The sequence below is a fragment of the Garra rufa genome, chromosome 22 (genome assembly GCF_049309525.1).
Source record: "Garra rufa chromosome 22, GarRuf1.0, whole genome shotgun sequence".
Taxonomy (NCBI): domain Eukaryota; kingdom Metazoa; phylum Chordata; class Actinopteri; order Cypriniformes; family Cyprinidae; genus Garra; species Garra rufa.
Genome location: NC_133382.1, coordinates 24,706,990 through 24,722,547, shown reverse-complemented (window position 1 = coordinate 24,722,547; position 15,558 = coordinate 24,706,990). Strand labels below are relative to the sequence as shown.

The 15,558-nt window shown below is 41.2% G+C and overlaps 1 protein-coding gene across 1 annotated transcript in view; it reads left to right on the top strand.

Annotated features, from left to right (window-relative positions):
• srcap (Snf2-related CREBBP activator protein) overlaps positions 1–12,130 on the top strand; it is a 44,307-nt gene extending 32,177 nt beyond the window's left edge. The window contains exons 26-35 of the mRNA XM_073827883.1: positions 1,077–1,240; positions 4,200–4,510; positions 4,601–4,803; positions 4,942–5,111; positions 5,203–5,399; positions 5,504–5,618; positions 5,714–5,836; positions 5,948–6,127; positions 6,250–6,333; positions 6,426–12,130. Coding sequence (XP_073683984.1) covers positions 1,077–1,240; positions 4,200–4,510; positions 4,601–4,803; positions 4,942–5,111; positions 5,203–5,399; positions 5,504–5,618; positions 5,714–5,836; positions 5,948–6,127; positions 6,250–6,333; positions 6,426–10,487 — 5,609 coding nt within the window. The 3' untranslated portion in view covers positions 10,488–12,130. The remainder of the gene's footprint in view (positions 1–1,076; positions 1,241–4,199; positions 4,511–4,600; positions 4,804–4,941; positions 5,112–5,202; positions 5,400–5,503; positions 5,619–5,713; positions 5,837–5,947; positions 6,128–6,249; positions 6,334–6,425) is intronic.
• Positions 12,131–15,558: the final 3,428 nt, after the last annotated feature.

Genomic DNA, 15,558 nt, shown 5'->3' with positions numbered 1-15,558 from the left:
ATCACGTGTTTGGAGATTACATTGCTGGAAAAATTTAATTCGATTTTTTATAACACCCAAAATTAGGAATAAACATACTAAATTACCACAGCCATGCTGGAGAAGCTGTGGAGATGTAAATGTGAACCATTCACATGTGTTCTGGCTCTGTCCTAAAATCACAAAATTCTGGGAAGATGTTCATTTGGCTATAGGCAGAATTTTGGGTTATGATGTATCCAAGTCTTGTACATTATTATATCTTGGTGTCATTACGGAAAATGTTGTGTTGAAAGATGATAGATACATATTGAAAATTATGTTAGTAGCCTGTAAAAAGGCAATCACAAGAAAATGGTACAAGACAGACCCACCGTCACAGGAAGATTGGTTGAAGGTTATGGACGAAATACATATTATGGAACAACTGACTTATAAAATAAGGACTCAAGAGGATCAATACTGCCGGAAGTGGGAGAAATGGACTGAATACATAAAAACGACAGGACAAGGACCATATTGTCATTGAAAATGATCAAACTGTAGATGCATGGTGATCCAACTTGTTCTTTTTTACATTTTATTTTTAATTTTATTTTATTTTTATTTGTTTGTATTGTTGTTGTATAATGTTTAAGCAATGCTAAAGAAAAACAATAAAAAGAAAGTGTCAAAAAAAAAACATTGTAGAGCCCTCAAAATGTTAAAATAGAGAGTTTTGGACTTATTTTTCCACTGAAATGAATGTTTTCGTTATTACACAAAGTAGGCTAAAGTACCGGGGGGAAAAAGTAAAATGGCTAATTTATTTTATGTTGCCTGTTTTAAAGACAGTTTTACTACAGTTTTGTTTATTAAACTTAATACTATGTTATTTCATGGTGAAATGTTTTATGCACTTCTTGTGCACTGAATACATTTAGAATGTATGTATGTAGCTTGTTTGAAAAAGCAAAAAAAAAAAAATCGCAAAAAAAATCGCAATCGCAATATTCGTTCAAAAAATCGCAATATGAAAATTTTGTCCATATTGCACAGCCCTAGTTCAAGCTAAATATTAAGTAGAATAATCATGCATTTAATACTTTACTTTTCAGTAACAAAGGCAAATTCATCATCAGTACGTGAGGAAAGCGGTAATGATGTGATTACTTTGCGCATGAGCACTCCTAAGCCTGCATCCTCATCTCAGAGCAGTGGGTCAACATCTCAGCGTCCCCGTGTTCAGCCGCCACCTCCACCACGTTCCCCCTTCTACATGGTAATAAATGGTGTTAATATTAAATTGATTTAATAATTCTTAAACTCAACAGGATGCATAACACTGTTTCCACTTTAAATCTCAGTTAATCTTCTGAAAACCCAAATCAGAGGGTGTAACACTTTGTAAATATAGATGCCTCTTAAAGGGAGAGGCATCTATATTCATGTCATTCCAAACCCTTGAGACCTTCATCACTGGAACACAAATTAAGATACTTTTGATGAAATCTGAGAGATTTCTGATCCTCCATAGACAGCAAGGGTCCTACCACTCTCAAGGCCCAGAATGGTACCAAGAACAATAGTCCATGTGACGTGTAACCATAATTTAATGAAGCTACGAGAATACTTTTTGTGCAAAAAATTTTTTTTTTTAAAATTGACTTTATTCAACAGTTCTTCTCCCCCAAGTTACCGTCTTCTGCCATTTATCAAGAGTACCATGATGCATGCATGTGGGGCTGCTGACGTTGAACACGAATATGCTTGCACCTGTTGTGCAGCAATTGATGAATTTCTGTCATCTGGCCCATTTTTTTTAATGGCCAAATCCATTTTTAAAATAACTTTTATTCCATCGACTCCTATTGTTTGGAGGTGGTCACATGTGACATGAATCAAACTTGTTTGTGTACCTGTCATATGTTGGAAATCACCCAAAGTTTGTAGGTTCACTGGTACAATCCAATGGAAATCACCGGTACTGCCCAGGGGAAGGGCCCTTTAAGACTCATAATCTGTATTAAAGCGGTCATCAGATGCCCATTTTCCACAAGTTGATATGATTCTTTAGGGTCTTTAACATGCTTTGGTAAAAATTTCTTAATGGTAGTGTAAAAAACACAATTTTTACCCTGCCGAAATCATCTCTGCAAAAATCAACCCTACTCTGGTGGATGTTGCTTTAAATGCTAATGAGCTCTGCTCACCCCACCCCTCTCCTCTCTCTGTAGAGTGACAAGCTTCTTTACTTAAGCAGTGTTTAGCCACAAAATTTGCTAACTAGCATGTTATTTGGAATGCTGATTGCAAAGATTTATGAAAAAAGAAACCTTATACTCACTTCTGTTGAAGGTAAAGCTGGATCACAAATGATTTCCGCAAACATAGACACATTTATTTAGATCGGGAGGCACATTCCCTTCACAAACAAAAGTCATCGACTGCATCGTCATCGGCTCAGATGTCAGGAGTAAATGATGACTACTATGGCGTCACACAGACAAGATGCTGAGAATGGCTTGATTTGGAAATTATTTTTACAGATTAAATAAAAACCACTTGGTGGATGTTTATCATTATAGGGTGTTTGTGTACACACACTGCCAACACAAATTTATGTTCAAACAATACGTAAAAGTGAACTCTGAGCTTACCATATATATGACCATATATCGTTTTTGAGTAAAATAATACCATATTGAGTAAAATGGCATAATATGTCGTAAGATAACACAATACGCCTTGTTTGCGTGTAGAGGAAAGCATGCCCATACGACGCATACTCTTGTTAATGGCAGAGGACGATGTTCAGGGAAAAGAATTGTTAAAGTCGTTATTTAGGGGTTTTTTTGCCAACAAAAAGTATTCTTGTAGCTTTATAAAATTACGGTTGAAACACTGATGTCACATGGACTATTGTGTCTATGTTTTTGGTACTTTTGTGGGCCTTGAACGTGGTAGGACCTTTGCTGTCTATGCAGGGTCAGAAAGCTCTCGGATTTCATCAAAAGTATCTTAATTTGTGTTCCAAAAATGAAAGAAGGTCTTACGGGTTTGTAACGACATGAGGATGATTAATTAATGACAGAATTTTCATTTTTGGGTGAACTATCCATTTAACACAATCGTCATAGTGCATTTAAAGGGATAGTTCACCCAAAAATGAAAATTTGATGTTTATCTGCTTACCCCCAGGGCATCCAAGATGTAGGTGACTTTGTTTCCTCAGCAGAATACAAACAAAGATTTTTAACGAAAACCAGTGCAGTCTGCCAGCCAAATAATATGAGTGGATGGGCACCAGACCTTTAAAAGTAAAAAAAACATGCACAGACAAATCCAAATTACACCCTGCGACTCGTGACGATACATTGATGTCCTAAGACACGAAACGATCGTTTTTTGCGAGAAACTGAACAGTATTTATATCATTTTTTACCTTTGATACACAGCCACGTCGATCTGTCCTGAGCACAAGCTTTTCATCCGGCTCATTACACGTGTACGCGCTCTGGCGTAGTATACGGAAATGCCGGAAGCGATCTGTCGTATGTATACAACACTCATTGTTTACACGGTGCACAGAGATTGTGGGTATTGAGGCTATGCAAAATGCTAATTACTTGCGCTTATCCTGATTGTTCAAACCGATTTAAAGCTAAAAGATTATGTTTGCTTGCGCAAACTCATCCGGGACTTTTCACAGATTTCCCCTTACGGTGTTTGTGTATACTACGCCAGAGTGCGTTCACGTGTAATGAGCCGGATGAAAAGCTTGTGCTCAGGACAGATGGACGTGACTGTGTATCAAAGGTAAAAAATTATATAAATACTGTTCCGTTTCTCGCAAAAAACGATCATTTCGTGTCTTAGGACATCAGTGTATCGTCACGAGCCGCAGGGTGTAATTTGGATTTGTCTGTGCATGTTTACTTTTAATGATCTGGTGCCCATCCACTTCCATTATTTGGCTGGCAGACTGCACCGGTTTTTGTTAAAAATCTTTGTTTATGTTCTTCTGAAGAAAAAAAGTCACCTACATCTTGGATGCCCTGGGGGTAAGCAGATAAACATCAAATTTTCATTTTTGGGTGAACTGTCCCTTTAAGTCAGAGAGAATTGCATATTTGCACAGTATTTTGAACCCTTATTATTAGTGAAAGAAATACTGTGACCTTTTAGTTGTTTGTCTCTTATCTTTCCCATTCACATATTTGTTTCTTTGGTTTTGACAGTCATGGCTTACAGAAAGCCGAAAGGCTCAGCGAGACAGCCGTATCTCTCAAATCATGCGCATCAATGAGCTACACTGCAGTGCTAAGCCTGTGTATGGCTGTGAGGTGCTAGACTTTCTAACCTTCCTCCCGGGCCCTTGTCCATCTCCGCCACGTCCTGTTGTAAACAACTGGAGTTACTCAGGTTATAGCTCCTGCCTCACTGCTCAATCACACCATACCAGTAGCTTCCTAGAAAAGAGCCAAGTCCTGAAGGAAGCCATCCAGAGCTCAGAGGAGAGGCTTAAACTTCTCTCTCAGATCATAGACAGGTAAAGCGTTAACTTTAATTTAGATTTGAATATAAAAATTGCAGCTGAAAATAATAGTGTCACACTTAAATGCGTGCCCTCGTTCCACAGGTACACTTTTGCCATTCCTCCAGTGGAAGCAAAGCCTATCACCATACACACCTGCCACCCACCTCCCTCCCTCAGACACCAGCAAGGCCATTTGTCCTCTGTTCTGTCTTCCCATGTCTCTCCGCTTACACACACTCTACATCGCATCCAGTGTAACATGAGGACACATTTCCCTGACTTGAGGCTTATTCAGTATGACTGTGGTGAGTACTGTGATCCCAGTGCAGTGTGCTTTTAAGGATTTCATTCTTATTAAGTTTACCATATTTATACATAAACGTTTGTGCAGTAACAAAAAATACAAAATAATAAATGGAAGAGACAATATTATCTGTGTGCAGGTAAGCTGCAGACACTCCACCTCCTGCTTAGAAGGTTGAAGGCAGGAGGGCACAGAGTCCTCATTTTCACTCAGATGACACGTATGCTGGATATACTTGAGCAGTTCCTCAACTACCATGGGCACATCTACCTGCGATTGGATGGAAGTACACGTGTAGAACAGAGACAGGTAAAATATTAGTCCCAGTGTGATTTTCATAGCAGAAATGTGTTTTTGACTCTCAGATGTGACATTATTGATATATTTGTCTACCTTTCAGGCTCTAATGGAGCGCTTCAATGCAGACCGTCGCATATTCTGCTTCATCCTGTCCACCCGCAGTGGAGGTGTAGGTGTTAACCTGACGGGTGCGGATACTGTGGTGTTCTATGACAGTGATTGGAACCCAACCATGGATGCCCAAGCTCAGGACCGGTGTCACAGAATCGGACAGACAAGAGATGTTCACATCTATAGGTAAAGGGAAAAACTAAACACTTTTTTTACATTCAGGACCATTTTTTGTTACTTTTTAAATTAAATGCTTAACATGATTGTACATTTTAAAAATATTTGTTTAGGCTAATCAGTGAACGCACAGTTGAAGAAAACATTTTGAAAAAAGCCAATCAAAAGAGGATGTTGGGGGACATGGCAATTGAAGGTGGAAACTTTACCACTGCCTTTTTCAAGCAGGTTTGTCTTAATTTTAATCTGTATAATCATTGTAAAATACTAGTCTGGATTGAATTAAGGAAGGATTGATTTCCCCCAATGTCTCATTCCCACAGCAAACTATCAGGGAGTTGTTTGATGTGACAGAGGGAGAGAAGAAAGAGGCTGCTGAACAGAGTGTGCCTCATTTAGAAGATGATGAGTCCATAAACAAACAACAAACCACTATTTTGGAACAGGTGATTTTAAATATATCTATTTGGAGTATTGCATGTATCTGTTTGTTTGTAAGAAATTTGTTCTATTTATTACAAATGACTAAAAATTTGATTTCAACGTGTTAATACTAGGCCCTGTGTCGTGCTGAGGATGAAGAGGATATCGTGGCTGCATCTCAAGCCAAGGCTGAGCAGGTGGCTGAACTTGCAGAGTTTAATGAAAACATCCCTCTGGATGATGGTGACAGCAGAGACCAGGAAGAGGAGGAGCTCTCCAAGGCTGAGCAGGAAATCGCTGCTCTAGTTGAACAGGTAGTCATGATAGTTAAGCTTTAATTTGTAGAATATGATTTTTCAGTCAAGGTATCACTTCAACTTTTTTTATCAAAATGTACCATTTTTAACTACATTTCAAATGTCCCTGTTTTTAACAGCTCACTCCCATTGAGCGATACGCCATGAATTTCCTTGAGGCTTCCCTTGAAGATATTTGCAAAGAGGAGCTGAAGCAGGCAGAGGTAACCATTAGACCAGTAACCAAGCTTTGATTGCTTTCTGGTAGAATTAACTATTAGCAGTTATGCCCACAACATTTCTTATGACTTTACAGGAGCAGGTTGAGGCTGCAAGGAAAGGGTTGGATCAGGCAAAAGAAGAAGGTTTGAAACTGCATCAGTCATCTGACAGTGATGAAGAGGATTCAATACCTCCCAATACTGAGGAACCAACTCCAACCCGTCGCCCTCGCAAACACAAAGAGAAAGGTGCACCTTCTACAAGAGTCAGTGGCAGGCTCAGAGGGACACCTGCTGATGATGTTTCACTAATCCAGCAATCCCCAGAAAGAGGCAGGCGGGGGGCATTGATAAACTCTGAACGTATAAGCCAAAACCCTGGGTCAACACAAAAGTCACCCCCAGACAGAGAAGTGCCTGAGAAGCTTCGCAGTGGTCCGAGAGGGCGAGGGACAACCAAAGAATCTGTGTCCCTCACATCATCAGAAAACCAGACAGTTCAAACCAACCCGCAGCTCTCAGATTCAACAACTTTGTCCCCTGCTATGCAGGGTTCACACCCAAAAATTAAGTATGTGCCACCCCCCCACCAGCAGCCCATTTCCCCATCAAGCTCTGTGCCTTCAGCTACTGTATCTCCCTCAATAGACAAAAACTCAAGTGGCCATCAGTCGTCCTCCTCCTCTACTGCATGCAGAGAGGACAGGGAGGAGCAGGGAGGAGAGGCACTGTCTGAAACTGTTCAGTGTACCAGGAGAGACAGGAAAACCTCTGCATCATCAGACTCCATCTGTTCTCCTGAGCATCACTCTGAACATGATGGTCAGCTCCCCCTTTCTCCTACTCTGGCATCACCTAACTCTCGCTCGCCACGAAAGCGGCAGTCAGCTGAAAGAGAAATCCTCAAGGGACTTCCAGAAGATTCTCCATCAGCCAAGGTTCTTCGAAAGCTTCCAGGTCGTTTGGTTACAGTGGTGGAGGAGAAAGAGCAGAAAGAGCCCAAGCGTAGACGGAGGGGCTTAAGCGGAAGTGGAGGAGCGCACACTGAGGGTTCATCAGAGGAAGCTGAACAGGCTGAGCCAGTTCCTGACCCGGCCTCTCAATCATCTGATGGAGGAAGTCAAACTCCTAAAGACTCTCTTCCTAAATCAGTGCCCACATCCTTAACAACTTCCCCACCACCACAACCACCACAAGAGCAGGACCAGGCCTCTGCTCCATTACAGACTAGTCCAGGGAAAGGGCACCACCCCTGTTCCCCAACACACCATTCACCAGATATGCCTGTCCTACGGAACTTACCAGTACGCCGAAGGTTTGAGACAGAGAATCGAATGGCTGCACAGTTAGGAGAGCAATTTGTAGGAAGAGGTAGAGGGGTGGATCGGAGATCTGCTTTATCACCAAAGAAATCAGAAACAAATTCAGACAAGGATAGTGCTGCTTCAGGTGACTCAATGAAGCGCAAGAGGGGCAGGCCACCTAAAACACCTCCACGGGCATTAGAGCTGCCAGAAGACAAGACACCAGTGACCCAAAAAACAAGTCCTGAGCAGAGTCCCTCTCACTCACCAAAACGGAAAAGGGGTCGTCCCCGTAAAGATTCCACCACAACAAGCTCATCCCCATCTTCTCCTTCTACATGTGCTCCTTCCTCCCAAGAGCCTATTTTGTCAAGGTCTAACGTAATGCCTGTGACTTTGCCTGCTGTGAGTAATACTTCACCAATAAGCTCTCCACTCAACCCCACTTCACCCTCAAATGCTGCTGATGTATCATCATCTCCTAAACTAGATTCTGAAACAAATCAAAAAACTACATCAGTTTTAATGTCTTCTATGCATACAGACTCTCAAAATACGTCATCTACATCAGAACTTGGTGTGGACTCACATGGTGAAACCATGTCTCACACTAGTCTGAACTCCTTAATTGCATGCATTGACTCTGACACCAATACACTTGAAACTTCACCACACAACACTTCTACAGCAGCAATCGCTCAGACATGTACAGCTTCTTCCCCTACACTACATCCTCCAAGTCCTCTCAGAGGTCCTCCCACTTTTACTGTCTCCATCGAGGAAGAGGAACTTGCCCATACACCTGTACTAATTGAGACCACAGCATCTTCAGAACCTTCAAATGTCTCAGCCACTGCTGTAGAAACCAAGGAAGATTCACTCACAGTTAATCAGCCAAAAGATAATTTGCAGAACTCAACTACGTTGACTCAAGTCACTCCACAACCGTTACACACAACTAATGCAACTGAAGACTCTCCACAAACCTCTGTTGAACGCTTGTGCAATATAACTGCATCTCCCACTCATCCCACCCAGCCTCCTCCTTCACCTGCTTTACCTTCTGAGATTATGCCGGAATCATCTTTATCTACGTCGGAGGCACCAGATCCTTCTGTTACACTGACTGTGTCAACAGTCCAACAGTCCACACCTGAGACTGATCAAACTTCTGTTCCTCCCTCACAGCCTCAAACTACAGACATTGAAGCAGCAATAGATTTAACACCTGTATCCCACAACATGTCTTCAGTGTCTTCACAAACTCCATCCACCACTAATCAGATAACTGATTCTTTGTCAACATCCAATTATACAGATGCAGATTCTTCTCAGTTCAAAAACATCCCAGTGGAGATTATGGCTGATAATCATGAAGACCAACAGGAGGAGGTTGTAACTGAGGTAGAGGTTGTGACTGAGGAGACAGAGAAAATGGAAATAGACAGTGTTACTGAGGATGACGCAGGAGAAAAAGACATCATCTTATCTCAGTCAAAAAGAAGGAAATTGGATAGTTTGCCAAAGGAACAGACACCTGTAGTTGCCTCAGATATCGAGTCCCATGATGACCCTAAGAGTGATGGACCTGATAAGCCATCAGAAGAGGAGTCAAGAGAGGACAGAGAGACCAGAGCTTCTGCCAAAAAGCGAAGCATCAGCAGGCAAAGCAGCCAGGAATCTGTCCGTTCCTCTTCCCCATCTTCTGTATCCTCCTGTGGTACAAGATCATCCCGGTCCAAAAAGGCTGCAGAGAGTAAAAAGTCAGCAAAAAGAAAACGGGAAGACACAAAGTCTGAAAAAGAGAAAACCGAAAAAGGGTCTGACAGAAAGCACCAGTCCAACTCTTCCTCCTCATCTTCAGACTCGGAGGACTCTAATAGCATAACAAGATGTTTGACAAGATCTGCTCAAAAGAAATTGGCGAGAGATGGTGTGATTCCTAAAAATGATGAGAGCACTAAGAAACATAGCGGGAGGTCAGACAAGAAGGGTAAAACCACCAATACCACAGAAGGAGAGTCCAGTGGTGAAACGTCTTCAAGAGTAACTCGGAAATCTGTAGGCCCACAACCCAATACTTTAGCCTCCCCTGAACCTGAGGTCCTGGGCAAACGCTGCTCAGCCCTTAATGCTGCCGCCAAACTCTTGGCAATGAGGGGAACCCAAAACACACCCAGCCCCAGAAGTAAGACTGCTGCGCAACAAAGCAAACCGCTGTCCTCTGACAAAAACAGTAAACCCAAAGTCAAAACTGGACAGGACTCTCCCAAGACGTCTAACAGTAAAGCAGGAAGTGGCAGGCAAACCCCCAATCCGTCAACGGAATCACCACAGTCCTCTTCTTCTGCTCGATCCACTCGGCAACGACCGGGCAGCCTTGTTCCCCCTTTGGAAACAGAAAGGGTTAAAAAAGAAGAGAAGAAAAAGTCAGAAGGTGAAGATGAAAATCGAGAAAGCCGCTCTTCAGGAGGTCATAGTGCCTGTAGTAGTATAATCAGCGAAAGAGGAGCAGGCAGCAGCAGAAGTCGGAGTAGCAGCAACAGCAGCCAGCGTACCCACAGCTTGAGCTCGCAGAGTACCGAACACACCCGCTCCCGTTCCAGGGCAGCATCCTCTGGTAGTGATACAGAGAGAAGCAAAAGTCTTCGGCGTAAGAGTGACGGAGGCAGAGAGAGCAGGAAAGAAAAGAGGTCCCAGAAGCAGGACAAACCTGAACTGAGCGCTGGATCTAGCGACGGGACTCCAGACAGGGTTCTCAGGAGCGTAGCTGCGTTGGCGGCCGCTCAGGCACGTACTCCAGCTAGCAACACACGTTCTTCGTCCACCCAAAACCGGCACTCCAAGACGTGATAGAGAGCAGAGAAGTTATCTTTAGGTTTAAACAAGAAGTTAGAACTTCGGCAAGGAGCGAATGCAGATTTTTTTGGGAGGAAAGTGGATCAGTTTTATTTAAAGGCCATGGTTTAGCTGTATGAGAGAAGACGGGAAAAGAGAGATCTGTTGCACATTGTGATTAGATCTGACCTCGCCTTTGCCCTCTCAGCTATCTTAAGTCAAGCCATTTATAGTGTGGGAAGGGTCTATAGATGCAGGACAGTGAAGAAAATTTGGTCACCTATTTAAAAATGTCCGAATAATTTGAGTTAAAACCTGGATGATATTTTACCCTACCACAAAGACTTTGGAACTTCAAAGTAGCTGGGCAAGAGGCAAGATTTATTATTTGTTCACACTATGTACTGTAATCATAAAGACTGAAAGACTGGAAATACTATGTGAAGTATGTGTTAAAAGATTGGTCGCATAGATTGTACACTTTTTACAGAGTTTACTAGTGCTGCAAACGGTATTGATGAGGAAGAAATTCATTAATGCTATGTTGAAATGATTTAGGTGGGGATTGTACAATTGTAAAGTTTTTAGACTGTTGCATTCTGGATAATGTTTGTCAGCTGTTTTGACTATTGTTTGTTTCAAGTCAGTTGATAAATTACGAAAATGTCTTCTGTATCTTCCAGGGTATGAAGAAGAGGGCAGGTCTAAAAAAAATGTGATTTTTTTTGTTTGTTTTTTCTTTTCTTTTTTCTCTCTACACTATGCTGGAGTTACTATTTGCTTAGATCACCTGTCTTGTGTAATGTTTCAGTCCATTATTTTTAAATTCTGCTGCTGCCTGCTTTTCCCAATTTGCACATCTGAAATGTCCCAGACATTGGAGGATTGCATTGTGGTTTAGGATTTTTTGTTTGTTTGTTTTTTTTCTTCAGAACATCAATTTGTCAGTACTTCTTTACTGGTACCTCACTGCATTTTGTAAGCTCTAAAGTAAGTGTATCTCTTGGGCTTGTGATGAATCTTGAAGTTTGCTTGTCATTTGCTTTATAGCAGTACAGAAATGGGAGACATCTTGCTATTTTTCTTATCCCTTTCCCAAAGTGTATGATCATCTTTACACATTAAATTGTATCCTCAAACACCGAATCTAAATGAGTTTAAAATGAGAGTGCCTGTTGATCCCTACAAGGATCCATGTTAACGTATAGAAGTTGGGTCATCTATAGTGCTTTAAGTGTAATACGCTCTTCCACCCTTCATTGTAACAACACCATTTCTGTTTGTGCAACCAAAACTGAAAGCAGTTCTCCAGTGAAATTTGCTATCGTCAACTGTTTTTATTTCTGCAGCATTGGTCCTTTTTATGAATGGACCGATGCTGGGTGGGTAGGAAACACCTGAAAGAACTTCTTAAGAGAAATATCTTATTTTTTTGTTCAACATTGGCAGTCAAGTGAGTTGTAAGATAGCTTTCTTTGCCCTTTTTGGACGGAAAGATGTGTGGGGGTATTTAGTAGAGTATGGTGATGGTCTTATTTTCATTTTGATTTGTCTCTATTCTAATTTGTTACATTCCTTATGTTCCCTTGTAATTCCACATTGTTTTACTTGAAAGATTGAAACAAAAATGTAAGTTGAATAAAAAGACCAAAAATACACTCTTCTTTGTTGATGTCATTGTACTTATCCAATTTGTAAATTACCTGAAGCACCAATCTTTTCATCAACATGAAGCTTTTGGGAATTGGAGTTTTACAGTAATTTAGTGCTGTCAAGCAATTAATCGCAATTAATCGTATCCCAAATAAAAGTTTGTGTTTACATAATATGTGTGTGTGCACTGTAGTGCTGGGCAACGATTAATCGCCTCCAAAATAAAGGTTTTTGTGTACATAATATGTGTGTGTACTGTGTATATTTATTATGTATATATAAATGCACACACATGCATGTATATATTTAAGAAAATATATATATTAAATATACTTCTATATAAATTAAATTAACAAAGACATGTAAACATTTTAAACCTAAATACTGTATTTTTGTCTTTACATGCATGATAAAAAATACACAGTGCACATAAACAAGAACTGTTATACATGCATGTGTGTGTGTATTTATATATTCATAATAAATATACACAGTATACACACATACATGTGTACTGTGTACAGTCGTGGCCAAAAGTTTTGAGAATTACATAAATATTGGAAATTGGAAAAGTTGCTGCTTAAGTTTTTAGAATAGCAATTTGCATATACTCCAAAATGTTATGAAGAGTGATCAGATGAATTGCATAGTCCTTCTTTGCCATGAAAATTAACTTAATCCCGAAAAAACTTTCCACTGCATTGCTAAGAAGGCTTCAGGGCGTCCAAGAAAGTCCAGTAAGCGCCAGAATCATCTCCTAAAGAGGATTCAGCTGCGGGATCGGAGTGCCACCAGTGCAGAGCTTGCTCAGGAATGGCAGCAGGCAGGTGTGAGCGCATCTGCACGCACAGTGAGGCCAAGACTTTTGGAAGATGGCCAGGGGCCTCATTTATAAAGACTTGCGTAGAAACCATCCTTGATTTTATCTAAGAACTTTTCTGATTTGATCGTAAGAGCGATTCAGAGAAAACGAACGTACCACGAAATCCATCCGTACGCCAGTCATTCGTTTATAAATCACAAATGATCGTGGAATTGTGTGCAGCTGAATGTTCCGCCGTCGAAACGCCCCTGCTTAATTAATTAACATATAAAATGAGCTCATTCCTAAAGCAAAAACTCTGTGACAATGGCAAGAAAAAAGGAGCGCAAGAAATCAAATTATAGTGAGGCTGAACTATCTGCAATACCAGGCATTGCCACAAGGAAACGGTCGTACGCCAAGCTGGAATCTGACGTGGAGATAAGTACTTTTCCACGTCAAAGACGGTTTTTATAAATCTGTACTTTGACGTGGATTTGATCGTACGAACACTCTTAAGATCAAATCAGTGCGTAAGAAAGTTTTATAAATGAGGCCCTGGTGTCAAGAAGGGCAGCAAAGAAGCCACTTCTCTCCAAAAAAACATCAGGGACAGATTGATCTTCTGCAAAAAGTATGGCGAATGGACTGCTGAGGACTGGGGCAAAGTCATATTCTCCGATTGTTTGGGGCATCTGGAAAAAGGCTTGTCCGGAGAAGAAAAGGTGAGCGCTACCATCAGTCCTGTGTCATGCCAACAGTAAAGCATCCTGAGACCATTCATGTGTGGGGGTTGCTTCTCATCCAAGGGAGTGGGCTCACTCACAATTTTGCCCAAAAACACAGCCATGAATAAAGAATGGCACCAAAACACCCTCCAACAGCAACTTCTTCCAACAATCCAACAACAGTTTGGTGAAGAACAATGCATTTTCCAGCACGATGGAGCACCGTGCCATAAGGCAAAAGTGATAACTAAGTGGCTGGGGGACCAAAACGTTGAAATTTTGGGTCAATGGCCTGGAAACTCCCCAGATCTTAATCCCATTGAGAACTTGTGGTCAATCCTCAAGAGGCGGGTGGACAAACAAAAAACCCACTAATTCTGACAAACTCCAAGAAGTGATTATGAAAGAATGGGTTGCTATCAGTCAGGATTTGGCCCAGAAGTTGATTGAGAGCATGCCCAGTCGAATTGCAGAGGTCCTGAAAAAGAAGGGCCAACACTGCAAATACTGACTCTTTGCATAAATGTCATGTAATTGTCGATAAAAGACTTTGAAACGTATGAAGTGCTTGTAATTATATTTCAGTACATCACAGAAACAACTGAAACAAAGATCTAAAAGCAGTTTAGCAGCAAACTTTGTGAAAACTAATATTTGTGTCATTCTCAAAACTTTTGGCCACGACTGTATATTTATTATATACAGTATCTTACAAAAGTGAATACACCCCTCCAATTTCAGCAACCATTTTAGAATATATTCCCAAATTACAATACTATTGAAATACTATAGACTTGGATATATTTAGAGTAGTCAGTGTGCAGCTTGTATAGCAGTATAGATTTACTGTCCTCTGAAAATAACTCAACATACAGCTATTATTGTCAAAAATAAAAGTGAGTACACCCTAAGTGAAAACGGCAGTATGTCCTATTAACAATGCTTTATGTTTTTGTTTGCTTCACAGTACCATACAAAGTTGTGTATCTTCTATTAGAGCAGTTAAAATTAGGTGCATTTAAATACAATTATCTCATACTGACTACTGGAAGTTCAACATGTCATCTCATGGCAAAGAACTCTCTGGGGATTAGAGAATTAGAATTGTTGCTCTCCAGAAAGATGGCCAGAGCTATTACAGGTTCAGAAACACCCTGAAACCGAGTTACACTACAGTGGTCAGGGTCATACAGAGTTTTTCCAAGATGGGTTCCATTTGGAACAGGCCTCGCAAGGGTCGATCAACGAAGTTGAGCACTCGTTCTGTGCGTCGGTGCGGAACTTGGCTTCAAAAAACAGATGCTTGAGTGTTGCCAGCATTGCTTTAAAAGTTGTAAAAGTAGAAGGTCAGCTTGTCAGTGCTCAGACCATAACGTTGCACACTGCAACAAGTCGGTTTGCATAGGCGTCATCACAGAAGGAAGCCTCACCTCATTCTGGCTCACAAGAAAGTCCACAGTTTGTTGAAGACAACCTGTCCAAGAGCATGAATTACTGGAACCATGTCCTGTGGTCTGATGAGACTATAAGATTAACTTGTTTGGCTCAGATGGTGTCCAGCATGTGTGGCGATGCCCTGGTGAGGAGTACCAAGAAAATTGTGTCTTGCCTACAGTAATGCATGGTGGTGGTAGCATCATAGTCTGGGGCTGCATGAGTGCTGCTGCAGTTCATTGAGGGAAACATAGATTCCATTATGTACTGTATATTCTGAAGCAGAACATGATGCCTTCCCTCCAGAAACTAGGCCGAACGGCAGTTTTCCAACATAATAACGATCCCAAACACACCACCAAGATTACAACTGCCTTGCCGAGGAAGCTGAAAGTGAAGGTGATGAGATGGCCATGTTTCCAGACCTGAACCCTCTTAAACACCTGTGAGGCATCCTCACGCATAAGGT